General features: G+C 46.3%; 1 protein-coding gene across 1 annotated transcript; it reads left to right on the top strand.

Annotated features, from left to right (window-relative positions):
• The first annotated feature begins 1,931 nt into the window (after positions 1–1,931).
• On the top strand, positions 1,932–5,595 carry nphs2 (NPHS2 stomatin family member, podocin). The gene is made up of 8 exons (XM_064932943.1): positions 1,932–2,292; positions 2,534–2,637; positions 3,222–3,294; positions 3,668–3,750; positions 4,030–4,233; positions 4,592–4,647; positions 4,841–4,919; positions 5,195–5,595. The coding sequence occupies exons 1-8, from the start codon at positions 1,932–1,934 to the stop codon at positions 5,483–5,485; spliced, it is 1,251 nt and encodes a 416-aa protein (XP_064789015.1). The 3' UTR covers positions 5,486–5,595.
• Positions 5,596–19,387: the final 13,792 nt, after the last annotated feature.

Raw genomic sequence — 19,387 nt, 5'->3', positions numbered from 1 at the left:
CACATCATTCTTTAGGCACGAGAGCAGCTGCTCCTGGGTCATTCTGTCAACTGTCGGACAGAGAGCGGGGGAGGGAGAGAGAGAGAGGAGGGTATGAGAATAAATAACTGGGGAGTGGGGTGTTGGAATGCAATATTCTGAATGTAACCAATGCATTTTCTCAACAATGACACTTTGAAATGTGCAAAGAATCCACCCCCACTGTCCACCATTGGACCCAGAGCCATCTAAATATATGGCTCGAACTGTACCTAATTAGGCCTACAACAGGTGCAATTTGACTATCTGAACAACATTACCCACTGGGCACACACTGGTTGAGTCAACGTTGTTTCCAGGTCATTTAAAATAAATGAACTATAGCAGCAGCATAGCACCTCTCTCCATTTAATGTAGGCGGTTGACGTCAACAACCCTAATCAAATATTCCAAAAAAGTATTCAAATAACGAGATGTATCCACCAATCCAGAGAGAGGAATAGGCGAGAGCTTAATAGCCTGCCGTTCCCGCTCTGTGGACAACAAATCCCAGTGTTAGGGATTCAGCACCCCCATTATATCCAAATCTCTGACAGGAGCTAGCTACATTCGTCTGAGGCGAAGCTAATTGTTGCACAAGCCATACAGTTGTTAAGATAGCTAGCTACTTAGGTACCTATTTATTTCGTCTTCAAAACCCATTTGGCTTGTTCACATCCAATTACTAGTCTCAAAACATGTTTTGTTCAAAAACTATGCAACAGAAAGAAAAAGGGAATGGCTTTTACACACTTCAGTCAGACCCATTTTCTCGTAAAAGACAGCCACTGCACGCGCAAGCATGGCGACAGAATACGTATCTTTGTCGGTGAATTGATTATAAACTGGGTGGTTCGAGCCCTGAATGCTGACTGGCTGAAAGCTGTGGTATATCACGGATATGACAAGACATTTATATTTACTGTTCTAATTATACCACAACCCCTCATGCCTTATTGCTTGATGGACCCTCTTCTGGCCAGGGCAGTGATCCAGGGAAGTTACTGGAAGTGATCAAAAGTGATTATACACAATTACAACAATTGATACAAAAATGTATAAAATTATTATAATACAACCATTAATACAAATCCATAAAATGGTGTGAGATTCCTTAAAAGCTTTAGCAATAATAATAAATAGTATTTAATAATAAAACATCTGAAATGCAGACTATTCAGCCATCTTCTAATTATATCTAATAATGTCTAATCAACTGAAATACCTTGTTTCTTGCAGGCCTAGCCAGGCCTTGTGAGAATAACTGCAGCAAGGAAAATGTAGGTCAAATGGTTCATTTACAGTCTAATTAAATTGTGTCTGGGAGGATGTGTGTCTTTCCTGTACAGAAAAATATGGGGAAACTGACTGATCAGCTTTTTGGAAAAGAGACAAACATCTGAGTCTGCACATTCCCAACAGTGACTCCCCAAGCACACAGATCTACAAGGTTGTCTTATTTCCAATGACAATCCTCACATATTCATCTCACATTACTGGCTATGATGTCAACAGGACAAAAACGACAACTTATATTTCAAATGCCTTTCCAAAAGATTACAGTTTTTCTATCTATGTCATGTTAATAGGGTTTCAAGTTATAGGCCTACACTGTGTGTGTGTGTGTGTGTGTGTGTGTGTGTGTGTGTGTGTGTGTGTGTGTGTGTGTGTGTGTGTGTGTGTGTGTGTGTGTGTGTGTGTGTGTGTGTGTGTGTGTGTGTGTGTGTGTGTGTGTGTGTGTGTGTGTGTGTGTGTGTGTGTGTGCGAGAGCGGGCGCCAGTAGGGAGGGAGGAAGGATAAACAGCAAAAGACAACAAGTATTGCCAACTATCAGCCCTTGTCATAGGCTTGTCGTAGGTGATTGCGGCAGAGGAAGAGAAGGGCAGTTGAAACCACCACTAGCTTTGGGTTGGATGCTTCTTCTCATCACAGAGATTCCAAGAGGGATGGAGAAACGTCCGGAGTCAGCTTCCCCTCGCCGCACTCCGCGAGCAGGGAGGGTGGCTAAGAGAGAACATTCTAGGTCTCCGACTCCCAGGGGCCGCCATCACAAGGGCACCAAGACAGTGAGGCTCCCTGAGGAACATGAGAAGAGAGAGGGGCCAAAAAGGGATACCCGGGAGGCAGAGACCAACGGAGAGGCGGATAAAGAGATAGACAGGCCAGTCAAGTCCACGTCTACTGTTGTGGATGTGGATAATGTGAGAGAGAAAGAGAGGGGAGAGGAGAACGAGGAGTTCATGGCGCTACTAGAGAGTGAATGGCAGGAGGAAGGTAAGACATGTTTCTAAACATCAATATTTGGACCCCTATTCGCAAAGCATCGTAGAGTAGGAATACGGGTCTAGGAACAGTTTTACCTTTGCAGTCATAATGAATAAGAGAGGGGGGGGGGGTCTCTCCTACTCTGAGACTCTTTTGAATATGGGCCCTGGTCTTTGATTTTAAATGATGATATCTTTGATAAGGACATTAGCTTACTGTGAGTGTGAATCGTGGTATTTGTCATCACCAGGCGTGAAGCCGAGGAGTCTTGGAGTGTGTGAGTGGCTACTCATGGTGTTGGCTCTAACCCTGGTCATTCTGTTCTTTCCCATCTCCATCTGGTTCTGTGTGAAGGTAAGGATGTTCTACCTCCATTTACATAGACAACACAGAACAAAAGGGGATGCCTAGTCAGTTGCACAACTGAATTTGTTTTCAGCATTTAACCCAACCCCTCTGAATCATAGAGGTGCGGGGGGCTTTCTTAATTGACATCCATGTCATCGGTGCCCGGGGAGCAGTTGTTGTTGGGGGTTAACTGCCTTGATCAAGGGCAGAATGGTTTGGGGATTCGAACCAGTGACCTTTTGGTTACTGGCCCAACTCTCTTAATCGGTATGCTACCTGCCACCCACATGACACAGTAAAACAACTTGATGATGACTGTGTAAAAAATGTTCAAGCAATATTTCAGAGTTGGACATCACTCACCAAATGGTAGATTTCTATAGTGTAGAATGAAGGCACAGTATCTGGTGAATGACGACGTTTACAAGGATTCAGCACCCCCATTTTTGGGGGTAAGAATAGCATCAACTTTGGAGTGAAAATGTGTGATCTGTTATGTTTCATTGAACGACACAGTGGGCTGTCTTTCTGTGTGTTATTCTGTTATGGCAAAGTCTTGATTGACAGCTCGTCACTATGTTGACTGACAGGTTGTGAGGGAGCATGAAAGAGCTGTGATCTTCAGACTGGGTCACCTACTGCGAGGGAGACCCAGGGGACCAGGTTTGTGCTTGTTATTATATTACTTGAGGACTCGTTCGATGAGTCATTCATAGTGTTTTAAGCGTAATGGGATTGTCTTAGGGACACACATAGGGGGGTTACTCATCAAATGGTATGACAGGAAAATGTCACGTCTGGCACGTTTTTTCAAACATGAAAGAATTGTCTTGGGCTAGGTACGAGGCATGCATCAAACAATCTCTGAATTTCTGAAATGGATTTGAAAAGGCAATTGGTAACATTTTACACAGCGCAAGTCCTGTGAACAAGCCCTGTAGCTCACATGCTTATCAAACTGTGCGTGTCCATGACACCGTGTGTTTTTTAAAATATCCTCCAATCTCTCTCTACTGTATGTCCATTCGGGACCAAGGTCTACTTTTCTACCTCCCACTACTCGATGTTTTCCAGAAAGTGGACATCCGTCTAAAAATGCTCAAGGTCCCAGCTCACACGGTACGGTAACTCATCTGACAGCCTACAGAAAAAAAAACTACAATCTACATCAAATATTCCCCCCAAAATTCCTCTGAGCATGAATCTTTTACTGCTGCAATGTGTGTGTTTCTTCCTGTGTGTGTGTGTGTGTGTGTGTGTGTGTGTGTGTGTGTGTGTGTGTGTGTGTGTGTGTGTGTGTGTGTGTGTGTGTGTGTGTGTGTGTGTGTGTGTGTGTGTGTGTGTGTGTGTGTGTGTGTGTGTGTGTGTGTGTGTGCGTGCGTGCGTGCATGCGTCCAGGTGGTGACCAAGGATCTGGTGAGCACGGAGCTGAGTGCGGTGTGTTACTACCGTATAGAGAATGTGGCTCTGTGCAGCACGGCCCTGTCGGGTGTGAGTGCCGTGCTGCAGGCCCTGGTACAGGTGGCAGACAGAGACGTTCTTGCCCACCACGACTTCACCCACATCCTGCTGGACAGGAAGAGGATCGCCCAGGAGATCCAGGTACCTAACCTGTTGTACAGTCTTTGTATGGGTCTGTATATTGACCAGACCTGGGTTCAAATGCTATTTGAATTTGTCTTTGCTCTAACCTAGAATGCCAAATGGGTAGTGTTTACAGTTTTTGGACTATCCAATTGTTCCATTAAGTCAGGCAAGCTCAATCAAGCACAGACAAAGTATTTGAAATGATTTCCAATATTATTTGAACCCAGGTGGGATATTGATATTTGATATTGACAATGGTTATTTGTGGAATTTGGTATTGAGCGGCGTAAAATCACATGGATTGTCCAGGAATTTTTGTGAGTGAATGGGTGGTGGAGTATGAATCATTCTGCTCTTTTATCTCAATCTACAGGTGGCTATCGATTCTGTAGCTTGTCAGTGGGGGATCAAGGTGGAGAGAGCAGAAATGTAAGACTTTCATCGGTGGCTCATTTACATACAGGCATTTGTAACATTTCCGAAACTAGACGAGGCAACGAGTTGCCACGTTGGCTGGTGGTGCCGTAAGCGAATGTTTAAAGAACACGGTACATGTTGGAATGGTCAACTTGTGTCTTCACCTGCTGACGTGTGTGTGCGCTCTTCACCGTGTTCATTTCAGAGAGGATCTTTCTCTCCCCATTGAGCTGCAGCAAAGCCTAGCGGCAGAGGCTGAGGCTAAGAGACAAGCCCAAATCAAGGTATGTCATCAGTTCTTTTGGTGTGTATGTGTACAATGAGAAAGGGGGGATACCTAGTCAGTTGTACAACTGAATGCATTCAACTGAAATGTGTCCTCTGTATTTAAGCCATTCAAGCCTACACACACACACACACGTATATGTGTGTGTGCGTGCATTGGCAGGAGCGCATATCAGAAGGGAGGTAGGATAAACAGCAAAAGCGAAACAACAAGCGTTGCCAACTTGGGACCCATGACCTCTAACCCTAGGCTCCCCTCCTCCCTGTTCTGTAGGTGATTGCAGCAGAGGGAGAGAGGGCAGCCTGCGAGGCTCTGAAGGAATCTCTGGACTCCCTCTCTGGTTCCCCGGCCGCCATCCACCTCCGTCTCCTCCAGCTGCTACACACCCTCCGCACCGAACGCCCAGCACTGGTCCTCACCCTCCCCTCGGACCTCCTCACCCTGCCCCGTGACCCCTCACCCATAACCTTACCCGCCCCAGCTCCAAACCTGGCTCCAGCCAGTCTCATCCCAAAAGGGGGAGAAACCAAAGAGGAGCGGAAGACTGACTCGCCGATGATGTAGTAGACAGAGAGAAAGGGAAGCATCTTAATTCGGGTGCCTCTCAATTGTCTGAAGTGGCTGCACTGGTCTAAAGAGCTGTGTGGTGGGTACCAGGGAACCTGATTCTGCCACTCCAGTTCTTTCCTATCAGTGCTGATGAAGTGAAGGAAGCAGAGGAGGCCACTTGAGATTATTGATATGCACCCCTCATATCAGATTGAAGAAGTGTGTAAATCTTATTCGGTGATTGTTTCGTTTTTTCCTCTGTAAAGTAATGTTAGTCAGAATAGAGATGAGTGTTTTTATTGTATCATTTATACAATAAACTGATGACACACTCCACCTAACTTTAGACAGTGTGCGCGGGTAAATATGGTCCATAATAAATCCATAATAATGATAATAATATCATTTAAAAATAGGAACCATGTTTCACACCATTTACATGTTTGTATTTTTATTTCAACCTTTAAACTTGGCAAGTCAGTTAAAAACAGATTCTGACAAATTCTTCACAGGAAGCCTGTAGGACATGATTGCTTAACAAATAGCATGCAAATGACAGAACAACAACAAAAAATACAAGTGATTAAATACTGTTGAATGCCCAGACATGTGATACTCAGACTTCACTGTGCTTTTATTCATTTGTCAAATACAGGGGAGCCGAGTTCCCATTACCTCTAAAACTACTGTACTGTTTTCAAGGTCCAGCGTTTCTTGGGCTTGGTGTGTTTGGGGCTAGTCTCAGGCCTCTGACTCACTGTTTTGGGTTCAAGGGTGGACACCTTTGACTTAAAAAAACACTGCCACAGACTTCTTGCTCACTGCAATGCAAATTGTATAGATGAGTGTCCAAATCCCAAATCCAACAGTGTTGACCTACAGATGTAGGATCTTAATTTGATCAGCCTGCTGCAGGAGAACCTTCCTGCAAAGCAGGAGATTTGAAACGTGTAGTGTATTTGAGGTTTAAAAAGGCTGAAGTTTGTCATTTCCACTTTGATATTCAAGACATAATTTCCCCAAATGTATCAACCCCTACAAAAATGTCCAGTAATTATAATCCACATAATTATTCACATTTCCTGTTGCTGCAGGATTATTTGCCCCCTGTTAGCGAACTGGCTCAAATTAAGATCCTACAATCCTATGGTATTGACCTAGCACTGTGTCTCGGTGTTGACCTACCTTTGGCCTCCAGACAGGGCCTGCCCTGTCGCAGTCTCTACAGATCCTGGATCTTCTTCAGCCCTGCCTGGAGGGCCTCCTCTGGCTTTAGGGCCCGCTCCTCTGCACTCTGGGCCTGGGCCTCAACCCCACTGACACACACAATTAAGTATACAGTTGTGTACATTATAGTTGCAAAAAAGGCTTTTGTGACAAACTATTACGAGTGCAAGTGAAGCACTTTACAAGAGACAACCAAATGTGTGTGTGTGTGTGTGTGTGTTTTTAATGCAATACTCCAGTAATAATCCTTCGATGGGAGATACAGAGTGCTGAGGGAGTGTGAACCCTCAATAAAGACCAATAACTTACAGTAACTTGTGCCGCAGAATCCCCACTGTAGCCAGGGCATCAAAGGCTCTGCTGTGTGTGGATGAGCCACCATGACTCCAGTCTGCCAGAGGCCAAACAAAGAAGATTTGGACGGAATGCATGTCTTGCTACATCAATGTTTTCACAATGAAACAAGGCACACACGACCCCATCCAGCTGAATAGTATCCTCCCCCGAGGGTTTGCTCAATGATGTTACCATCATGGCCTATCAGCTTGATAATAGAGCTGGCAAGTGAGCACTCCATGGGTCCTCCGCCTCCACCTGCTGGTCAACAATAGGTATTGCAGACAAATTCCAAAACTGCAGTCGATGATCCACAACCTACACTTTTTTATTTTTTTAAACATTTTATTTAACCTTTATTTAACAAGACACTACATGACCAAAAGTATGTGGACACCTGCTCATTGAACATCTCATTCCAAAATCATGGGTATTAATGCTGAGTTGGTCCCCCCTTTGCTGCTACAACAGCCTCAACTCTTCGGGGGAGGCTTTCCACTAGATGTTGGGCGATTAGGCCTGGCTTGCAGTCGGCATTCCAAATCATACCAAAGGTGTTCGATGAGGTTGAGGTCAGGACTCTGTGCAGGCCAGTCAAGTTCTTCCACACCGATCTCGCCAAACCATTTCTGTATGAACCTCGCTTTGTGTATGGAGGTACTGTCATGCTGAAACAGGAAAGGGCCTTCCCCAACCTGTACAGAATTGTCTAGAATGTCATTGTAGGCTGTAACGTTAAGATTTCCCTTCACTGGAACTTTACCATTGGCACTATGCATTCGGGCAGGTAGCGTTCTCCTGGCATCCGCCAAACCCAGATTTGTCCATTGGATTGCCAGATGGTGAAGCGTGATTCATCACTTCAGAGAACGCATTTCCACTGCTCCAGAGTCCAGCGGCGGCGAGCTGTACACCACTACAGCCGGTGCTTGGCATTGAGCATGGTGATCTTAGGCTTGTTTGCGGCTGCTCGGCCATGGAAACACATTTCATCATCCTCCCGACAAACAGTTATTGTGCTGACATTACTTCCGGAGGATGTTTGGAACTCAGTAGTGAGTGTTGCAACCGAGGACAGATGATTTTTACACGCTACACGTTTCAGCACTCGGCGGTCCCCGTTCTGTGAGCTTGTGTTGGCCTACCACTTTGCGGCTGAGCCGTTGTTGCTCCTTGATATTTCCACTACACAATAACAGCACATACAGTTGACTGAAGCAGCTCCAGCAAGGGCAGAAATTGGACAAACTGACTTGTTGAATAGGTGACATCCTATGACGGTGCCACGTTGAAAGTCACTGAGCTCTTCAGTAAGGCCATTCTACTGCCAACGTTTGTCTGTGGAGATTGCATGGCTGTGTGCTCGATTTTATACACCTGACAGCAACGGCATGGCTGAAATAGCCGAATCCACTAATTTGAAGGGATGTCCACATACTTTTGTATGTATAGTGTACTTCTGGCTCTGGACTTCATTCATTTTGAATGAAAATAAGTGAAGGGTGAAGTTGCCCCTTGGCCTAGACCTTGGGTCAGTTTAGCATTTCCCAATTAATGATTACGGTGAGGAGAAGCTGATCCTAGATCTGCACCTAGGGGAAATCTCACCGCAGAGCTGGAAGATGCAAATGACTAGCATGAATAATAATAATCATTATTAGAATTAGTATAGTAATAATAATAATCATTAATAATAATAATAATAATAATTTTTATTTTTATTTTTTTGAGCACCTCTCAGATACTGGACATGGCTAGCTTTGTTGCAAATCTTTTTAGTATTCTTTGGTAAATTGGTCACCATGTGACTGCCCTCAGTTAATTGGTCACCGTGTGACTGCCCTCAGTTAATTGGTCACCATGTGACTGACCTCGGTTAATTGGTCACCGTGTGACTGACCTCAGTTAATTGGTCACCATGTGACTGACCTCAGTTAATTGGTCACCGTGTGACTGACCTCAGTTAATTGGTCACCATGTGACTGCCCTCAGTTAATTGGTCACCGTGTGACTGCCCTCAGTTAATTGGTCACCGTGTGACTGACCTCGGTTAATTGGTCACCATGTGACTGACCTCAGTTAATTGGTCACCATGTGACTGACCTCAGTTAATTGGTCACCATGTGACTGACCTCAGTTAATTGGTCAGCATGTGACTGACCTCGGTTAATTGGTCACCATGTGACCTCAGTTAATTGGTCACCATGTGACCTCAGTTAATTGGTCACCATGTGACTGACCTCAGTTAATTGGTCACCATGTGACTGACCTCGGTTAATTGGTCACTGTGTGACTGACCTCAGTTAATTGGTCACCATGTGACTGACCTCGGTTAATTGGTCACTGTGTGACTGTCCTCAGTTAATTGGTCACCGTGTGACTGACCTCAGTTAATTGGTCACCATGTCACTGACCTCAGTTAATTGGTCACCATGTGACTGACCTCAGTTAATTGGTCACCGTGTGACTGACCTCAGTTAATTGGTCACTATGCGACTGCCCTCAGTTAATTGGTCACTGTGTGACTGACCTCAGTTAATTAGTCACCATGTGACCTCAGTTAATTGGTCACCATGTGACTGCCCTCAGTTAATTGGTCACCATGTGACCTCAGTTAATTGGATCTGCCTGTCATTTTGCACCTCATCTTCATCAAAAGCCTCTAGTGGATACACTGCTACACTGCAGCTAGGTTCATCTACTGATATCATTATTCTGTATATCACATCAAATGTTCAAATGACTCCCCCACTGGTTGCAAGCTGGTTGAATCCATGTCATTTCAACAAAATAATTATAGTATATATTATTTCCTGATGATTTGAAAGAACTCGTCAATGTGAAAGGAAAATGTTTAACCTAAATACAATAACAAAAAAATCACTGAATTTGCGTCAGTGCTTAGTGGGATGGTATTTTCATTTTGGGTGGCTAACTGCAAGGTAGAGAGGGACCACAGTAAAAGGATTATCACAGGCTTACTAGAGATCATATGCTGGGCAATGGGGGATGCAGTTCAGTGTGACGCACAGCTCCACGGAACTGCTCTTCACGTCAGACAACAGGATCTGACAGGACTCCAATCGCCACACTCCCTCTGAGCAGCATAAACACGCACGCACGCACACACACACACACACTGACTTTATTGTTGCAGTGTCATGTACACGTTTAACGTGGCGTTTAAATACAAAAACAAATTTGACAATACAACAGTCATAACAGTTACATACCAATACATTTCAAAAAAGGTTTTCCTGCTGAGGGGTGCCCTATACCTGCGCCCAGAGGGGAGCAGTTCAAAGTCCGGGTACAGGGGGTGGCTTGGGTCTAAAATGATTTTTCGAGCCTTGCGGAGGGCCCTGACCTTAAAGATCTCATCCAGGCCTGTCTGTTTGACTCCAAGTACCTTGTGGAGGGCCCTGACCTTAAAGATCTCATCCAGGTCTGTCTGTTTTACTCCAAGTACCTTGCGGAGGGCCCTGACCTTAAAGATCTCATCCAGGTCTGTCTGTTTGACTCCAAGTACCTTGCGGAGGGCCCTGACCTTAAAGATCTCATCCAGGCCTGTCTGTTTGACTCCAAGTACCTTGCGGAGGGCCCTGACCTTAAAGATCTCATCCAGGTCTGTCTGTTTGACTCCAAGTACCTTGCGGAGGGCCCTGACCTTAAAGATCTCATCCAGGTCTGTCTGTTTGACTCCAAGTACCTTGCGGAGGGCCCTGACCTTAAAGATCTCATCCAGGCCTGTCTGTTTGACTCCAAGTACCTTGCGGAGGGTACTGACCTTAAAGATCTCATCCAGGCCTGTCTGTTTGACTCCAAGTACCTTGCGGAGGGCCCTGACCTTAAAGATCTCATCCAGGTCTGTCTGTTTGACTCCAAGTACCTTGCGGAGGGCCCTGACCTTAAAGATCTCATCCAGGTCTGTCTGTTTGACTCCAAGTACCTTGCGGAGGGCACTGACCTTAAAGATCTCATCCAGGCCTGTCTGTTTGACTCCAAGTACCTTGCGGAGGGCCCTGACCTTAAAGATCTCATCCAGGTCTGTCTGTTTCACTCCAAGTACCTTGCGGAGGGCCCTGACCTTAAAGATCTCATCCAGGTCTGTCTGTTTGACTCCAAGTACCTTGCGGAGGGCACTGACCTTAAAGATCTCATCCAGGCCTGTCTGTTTGACTCCAAGTACCTTGCATGCTGTGTTGATAATCCTTCTGGGCATATTTCTCTGGCTGACAGTGGCATTGCCAAACCAACAAACAATACAAAAAGTTAAACTCTCAATGAAAGATTTGTAAAACAGAGTCAGTATAGTACAGTCTACATTAAAAGATCCAACCTTTTTGAGAAAGTACAGTCTCTGTTGACTCTTTGTGTAGATCAGGTCTGTACATTTACTCCACTGAAGCTTATTGTCCAAGAGGACACCCAGGTATTTGTATTTCTTTACAATCTCTATATTCTGACCTCTGATAGATGTTGCAGAGGTAGGTGTTGTACGCTTCCTGAAGTCTATGCACATCTCTTTGGTCTTGTTGGTATTGAGGACCAAGTGTGATTCCTCACACCACTCTACAAAGTCATCTAGGACCGGGCTATGATGTTCTTCGTCATCGTGCAACAGGCTGATCAAGGCAGTGTCATCAGCTGATCAAGGCAGTGTCATCAGCGAACTTAATTAGGTGTCTGTCAGGATGGGAACTAGTACAACTATTAGTGTACAAGAGGTACAGGAGTGGGACAGGAGTGGGGACAAAACACATCTGAGAGGAGTGTTGGTATTGCGTATGTCCAACAAGTGGGGACCTATTTTGACTCGCTGTGAGCGTTGGCTCAGGAAGTCCAACAGCCACAAAACCAGCCCCCCATCTAAGGAGAAGTCCCATATGAGTCTCTGTGCCAGAATGTAGGGCTGGATTGTGTTGAAGGCAGAAGAAAAGTCAACAAACAGAACCCTAACATGGGATTTGGCCCCTTCTAGATGTCTATAGACCATGTTAAGGAGACTACACCCTCTAGATGTCTATAGACCGTGTTAAGGAGACTACACCCTCTAGATGTCTATAGACCGTGTTAAGGAGACTACACCCTCTAGATGTCTATAGACCGTGTTAAGGAGACTACACCCTCTAGATGTCTATAGACCGTGTTAAGGAGACTACACCCTCTAGATGACTATAGACCGTGTTAAGGAGGGTAAGAATGGCATCATCAACTCCTCTGCCTGGCTGATAGGCAAACTGAAATGGGTCGAGAAGATTTTGGGTGAAGCTGAGAATATGACTTTTCACAAGTTTCTCAAGGCATTTTATTAGTAAGGATGTCAAGGCGACAGGGCCGTAGTCATTCAGCACAGAGGGATTAGATGCTTTAGGAATTGGTATAATTATTGAGTTTTTCCACAATACTATGTGTTGCTGGTCGAGTGAGGATTGGAAAATGTCTGAAAAACACCAGCCAGTTGTTCAGCACAGTGCTTTAACACATGTCCACTCATTTTGTCTGGACCTGGGCTTTTGTGTGTGTTACATCCCCTGAACAACTTTAGAACATCAGACTGTTGAACAACAACTCTCTCAAACATTTGAAATGATGCTTCCACTTGTTTAACCTCCGACATAAAGTTGTCTGATTCAAATCTTGCGAAGAAAGAATTCAGTTCATTAGCCATGTTCTGGCCCTCATATCTCCCAAGGTCAGCACGGATTTTCCCCCTGCCTATGTGGGGGGCACTAACCATGGATTTAATCCCTTACACACACACACACACACACGCACACACACACACACACACACACACACGCACACACACACACACACACAGTGGTCCGGCACTATCCGGGGGAGCAGGTTCACCATCCAGCAAGTCAGAGCCGCGTGGATGGAGTTCACCTGGAAACCCAGGGGCGTGGACATTATGTAAGGGAGATGATTAGTCTGTGTCCCAAATAGCGCCCTATTCCCCTTTGTACTACCTTTGACCAGGGGCCCAATCTTCCATTGATTCATCCCTCCTGTAGAATTCATTGCTTTACCTTGATGTCCTGTTTATAAAGTATGAGTTGCCTCGGCGATAGAAAATAACTTAATTGCCTTCAGACAGAATGATATGGTAAATTGCATTTCTCCCTTGTCGCTAAATTACAATTCCTTGTTGATTAAAAATAAACAAGTGGTGGCCCTTTTAATTTAACATGACGTCATCAAAGCATATTCTTTTTCCAATTGCGATCCGAATTAGGATCTTGTCTCATCGCTACAACTCCCCAACGTGCTCGGGAGAGGCGAAGGTCGAGTTATGCGTCCTCTGAAACATGACCCGACAAGCCACACTTCTCGACACCCGCTCGCTTAACCCGGAAGCCAGCTGCACCAATGTGTCAGAAAAAACACTGTTCAACTGAAAACCGAAGTCAGCTTGCAGGTGCCCGGCCTGCCACAAGGAGTCGCTAGAGCGCGATGAGCCAAGTAAAGCCCCCCCGGCCAAACCCTCATGAACCACTCAGCATGAAAGGGGAAAACATTTAATTCTCTGATCTGGTGGAAATGTCATAAAAAAGGCCTACCTGATTACTTCCTATCCCTTGAGCAAGGCACTTAACCCAAATTGCTCCTGTAAGTCAGTCTGGATAAGAGCGTCTGCTGAATGACTAAAATTATCAAATGTAATGTGAATGCATGCCTGTGTCAGCCAGTGTGTAGTACACAGTGTTGGTTTCAACCAATACCCAAAGTCTCCCTGCATATTTTTTATATTTTTTATTATTTATTACAAAGAACACAAGAAAGGGGTAACATGAAAGTATTAGAACATGGACAAACAATACAGTGTGCATGATAATGATATACAATATATGTCATAGTTTCCTTTTTCATGATCACAATCTTGTGAAATCCGAACCCTCCGAGATCCCCCCCCCCCCACAGTTTCCCAATAGCTGTCCCTCAACCATTCGAGACCCCTCCCACAGTCCCCCACCCGAAAGAAGAAAAAATAAATACAATTAATTCCATTCCCCATCCCCAAGAACCCCCCAATGCACCAACAATCAAGAGAACTACAGTACAGTACAACGGTTTGATTTGTTTGATCGTAGCTAGCTAGCTACATAGCCGTCTTTGTATCTAAGACAATTGTGTAGTCTAGAGCAATTTTCTAGGTTAGCTAGCCAGCTATTGTCGTTCTTTTAACGTAACGTAACGTAATCAACACTGCTAGCTAGCCAGCTAGCCCCCGAATAGCAGCACTGTAGAAACTATTACTCTCGACGGAACGACTTGATTAGTGTAGTGTCAACAACGCAGCCACTGCCAGCTAGCCTACAAAGTACTGTATCATTTCAATCATTTTAGTCAATAAGATTCTTGCTACGTAAGCTTAACTTTCTGAACATTCGAGACGTGTAGTCCACTTGTCATTCCAATCTCCTTTGCATTAGCGTAGCCTCTTCTGTAGCCTGTCAACTATGTGTCTATCTATCCCTGTTCTCTCCTCTCTGCACAGACCATACAAACGTCCACACCGCTCTGGCCGCGGCCACCCTAATCTGGTGGTCCCAGCGCGCACGACCCACGTGGAGTTCCAGGTCTCCGGTAGCCTCTGGAACTGCCGATCTGCGGCCAACAAGGCAGAGTTCATCTCAGCCTATGCCTCCCTCCAGTCCCTCGACTTCTTGGCACTGACGGAAACATGGATCACCACAGATAACACTGCTACTCCTACTGCTCTCTCTTCGTCCGCCCACGTGTTCTCGCACACCCCGAGAGCTTCTGGTCAGCGGGGTGGTGGCACCGGGATCCTCATCTCTCCCAAGTGGTCATTCTCTCTTTCTCCCCTTACCCATCTGTCTATCGCCTCCTTTGAATTCCATGCTGTCACAGTTACCAGCCCTTTCAAGCTTAACATCCTTATCATTTATCGCCCTCCAGGTTCCTCGGAGAGTTCATCAATGAGCTTGATGCCTTGATAAGCTCCTTTCCTGAGGACGGCTCACCTCTCACAGTCCTGGGCGACTTTAACCTCCCCACGTCTACCTTTGACTCATTCCTCTCTGCCTCCTTCTTTCCACTCCTCTCCTCTTTTGACCTCACCCTCTCACCTTCCCCCTACTCACAAGGCAGGCAATACGCTCGACCTCATCTTTACTAGATGCTGTTCTTCCACTAACCTCATTGCAACTCCCCTCCAAGTCTCCGACCACTACCTTGTATCCTTTTCCCTCTCGCTCTCATCCAACACTTCCCACACTGCCCCTACTCGGATGGTATCGCGCCGTCCCAACCTTCGCTCTCTCTCCCCCGCTACTCTCTCCTCTTCCATCCTATCATCTCTTCCCTCTGCTCATACCTTCTCCAACATATCTCCTGATTCTGCCTCCTCAACCCTCCTCTCTTCCCTTTCTGCATCCTTTGACTCTCTATGTCCCCTATCCCCCAGGCCGGCTCGGTCCTCCCCTCCCGCTCCGTGGCTCGACGACTCATTGCGAGCTCACAGAACAGTGCTCCGGGCAGCCGAGCGGAAATGGAGGAAAACTCGCCTCCCTGCGGACCTGGCATCCTTTCACTCCCTCCTCTCTACATTTTCCTCCTCTGTCTCTGCTGCTAAAGCCACTTTCTACCACTCTAAATTCCAAGCATCTGCCTCTAACCCTAGGAAGCTCTTTGCCACCTTCTCCTCCCTCCTGAATCCTCCTCCCCTCCCCCTCCTCCCTCTCTGCAGATGACTTCGTCAACCATTTTGAAAAGAAGGTCGACGACATCCGATCCTCGTTTGCTAAGTCAAACGACACCGCTGGTTCTGCTCACACTGCCCTACCCTGTGCTCTGACCTTTTTCTCCCCTCTCTCTCCAGATGAAATCTCGCTTCTTGTGACGGCCGACCGCCCAACAATCTGCCCGCTTGACCCTATCCCCTCCTCTCTTCTCCAGACCATCTCCGGAGACCTTCTCCCTTACCTCACCTCGCTCATCAACTCATCCCTGACCGCTGACTACGTCCCTTCCGTCTTCAAGAGAGCGAGAGTTGCACCCCTTCTGAAAAAACCTACACTCGATCCCTCCGATGTCAACAACTACAGACCAGTATCCCTTCTTTCCTTTCTCTCCAAAACTCTTGAACGTGCCGTCCTTGGCCAGCTCTCCCGCTATCTCTCTCAGAATGACCTTCTTGATCCAAATCAGTCAGGTTTCAAGACTAGTCATTCAACTGAGACTGCTCTTCTGTATCACGGAGGCGCTCCGCACTGCTAAAGCTAACTCTCTCTCCTCTGCTCTCATCCTTCTAGACCTATCGGCTGCCTTCGATATTGTGAAACATCAGATCCTCCTCTCCACCCTCTCCGAGTTGGGCATCTCCGGCGCGGCCCACGCTTGGATTGCGTCCTACCTGACAGGTCGCCCTACCAGGTGGCGTGGCGAGAATCTGTCTCCTCGCCACGCGCTCACCACTGGTGTCCCCCAGGGCTCTGTTCTAGGCCCTCTCCTATTCTCGCTATACACCAAGTCACTTGGCTCTGTCATAACCTCACATGGTCTCTCCTATCATTGCTATGCAGACGACACACAATTAATCTTCTCCTTTCCCCTTCTGATGACCAGGTGGCGAATCGCATCTCTGCATGTCTGGCAGACATATCAGTGTGGATGACGGATCACCACCTCAAGCTGAACGCCGGCAAGACGGAGCTGCTCTTCCTCCCGGGGAAGGACTGCCCGTTCCATGATCTCGCCATCACGGTTGACAACTCCATTGTGTCCTCCTCCCAGAGCGCTAAGAACCTTGGCGTGATCCTGGACAACACCCTGTCGTTCTCAACTAACATCAAGGCGGTGGCCCGTTCCTGTAGGTTCATGCTCTACAACATCCGCAGAGTACGCCCTGCCTCACACAGGAAGCGGCGCATGTCCTAATCCAGGCACTTGTCATCTCCCGTCTGGATTACTGCAACTCGCTGTTGGCTGGGCTCCCTGCCTGTGCCATTAAACCCCTACAACTCATCCAGAACGCCGCAGCCCGTCTGGTGTTCAACCTTCCCAAGTTCTCTCACGTCACCCCGCTCCTCCGCTCTCTCCACTGGCTTCCAGTTGAAGCTCGCATCCGCTACAAGACCATGGTGCTTGCCTACGGAGCTGTGAGGGGAACGGCACCGCAGTACCTCCAGGCTCTGATCAGGCCCTACACCCAAACAAGGGCACTGCGTTCATCCACCTCTGGCCTGCTCGCCTCCCTACCACTGAGGAAGTACAGTTCCCGCTCAGCCCAGTCAAAACTGTTCGCTGCTCTGGCCCCCCAATGGTGGAACAAACTCCCTCACGACGCCAGGACAGCGGAGTCAATCACCACCTTCCGGAGACACCTGAAACCCCACCTCTTCAAGGAATACCTAGGATAGGATAAAGTAATCCTTCTCACAACCCCCCCTTAAATGATTTAGATGCACTATTGTAAAGTGGCTGTTCCACTGGATGTCAGAAGGTGAATTCACCAATTTGTAAGTCGCTCTGGATAAGAGCGTCTGCTAAATGACTTAAATGTAATGATGTTAAATGAGAAAAAAGGAAAAGACAGAAGAAAACAGCAAAAATCAAGGCAACTGAAATCATAACAGCAATGCCAACTGTATATGTTTGTGTGCATGTCTGGCACTATTACATGTGTGTGTGTGTATTTGTATGTTTTTATTTGAATGAGAGTGTGTGTGAATATGCATGTGTACAAACACCTGCACGGCATCAGCCTCAGGCAAACCGGCATTAGTTGTAAAAACACTGCCACTTAGTGTCATTCAAATGTACTTTTATTATGTTTTATTTTGACTTTTTTCCCCACTTTATCTTTTGACCATCGTTCTCTTTCTCACACAGAAACTCCACTCCCACTTGTCTCCAATTCCACATACCAACCCTCAGCCCATCCCATCTATCTCTCTCTCACACAGCAACTCCACTCCCACTTGTCTCCAATTCCACATACCAACCCTCAGCTTCCCTCAGCCCATCCCATCATTCTCTCTCACACACAGCAACTCCACTCCCACTTGTCTCCAATTCCACATACCAACCCTCAGCTTCCCTCAGCCCAACCCATCATTCTCTCTCACACACAGCAACTCCACTCCCACTTGTCTCCAATTCCCCATCCCAACCCTCAGCTTCCCTCAGCCCATCCCATCTATCTCTGCTGGCCACCCACGTCGTGTTTCTACGCAACACGTATCTTTCAACTATGTTATGATGTTTAACGTACAATTTCAATCTATCTAATCGAATAGAATCTACAGACTGCGTGTTGAAGATAAATACTTTTTCTAAGAGTATTAGTATATTAGAAATTGACTGACAGGTCTCTCCAGATCTCCTAACAGTGCTATTTCTAGGGTCAATTTTAGATCAGTGCTATACATTTTCAGCCATTCCTGAACCTGAGACCAGAAACAGGCTACCTGAGGACAATACCAAAACAAATGGTCTATTGATTCTGTATCCTCACAACAACATCTGCAGAGCTCTCCCTGCATATTTAGGTTGACTGTGATTGGAAGCGTGACACCAACTGATGTCTCTCTCTCTCTCCTTCTCACTTAAATGACAAGGATGTGCACACATTTGTAATCCTGTCTACACTCAGATGAATAGCTTTTGATCGGTGTTATAGCTTTTATGTCCTTCAACCAAGATATGGTGGAGTCAGGCAGTCAGCCATCATTCCGCTGCTTCTACTCTGTGTCATATGCCAAAGAATAGGCTAGGAACAATCCAGGTAGGTCAGGAACAATATGGTTGGGTTCAGGTAGGTCTGGAACAATATGGGGTTGAGTTCAGGTAGGTCTGGAACAATATGGGGTTGAGTTCAGGTAGGTCTGGAACAATATGGTTGAGTTCAGGTAGATATGGAACAATATGGGGTTGAGTTCCGGTAGGTCTGGAACAATATGGTTGAGTTCAGGTAGGTCAGGAACAATATGGTTGAGTTCAGGTAGGTCTGGAACAACATGGTTGGGTTCAGGTAGGTCAGAAACAACATGGGGTTGAATTCAGGTAGGTGTGGAACAATACGGGGTTGAGTTCAGGTAGGTCTGGAACAATATGGGGTTGAATTCAGGTAGGTCTGGAACAATATGGGGTTGAATTCAGTTAGGTCTGGAACAACATGGTTGAGTTCAGGTAGGTCAGGAACAACATGGGGTTGAATTCAGGTAGGTGTGGAACAATACGGGGTTGAATTCAGGTAGGTCTGGAACAATACGGGGTTGAATTCAGGTAGGTCTGGAAAAATATGGGGTTGAATTCAGGTAGGTGTGGAACAATACGGGGTTGAATTCAGGTAGGTCTGGAACAATATGGGGTTGAATTCAG

Source organism: Oncorhynchus masou, chromosome 24, assembly GCF_036934945.1.
Source record: "Oncorhynchus masou masou isolate Uvic2021 chromosome 24, UVic_Omas_1.1, whole genome shotgun sequence".
Classification (NCBI taxonomy): Eukaryota; Metazoa; Chordata; class Actinopteri; order Salmoniformes; family Salmonidae; genus Oncorhynchus; species Oncorhynchus masou.
This window is presented reverse-complemented; position numbering and strand designations above follow the sequence as displayed.

Bases quoted from the DNA above. Each gene is read 5' to 3' on its own strand.
- nphs2 (XM_064932943.1), top strand. From the start codon at position 1,932: ATGCTTCTTCTCATCACAGAGATTCCAAGAGGGATGGAGAAACGTCCG. The intron at 2,293-2,533 runs GTAAGACATGTT...TGTCATCACCAG, and splicing joins GAGTGAATGGCAGGAGGAAG to GCGTGAAGCCGAGGAGTCTT. The intron at 3,295-3,667 runs GTTTGTGCTTGT...TTCGGGACCAAG, and splicing joins AGGGAGACCCAGGGGACCAG to GTCTACTTTTCTACCTCCCA.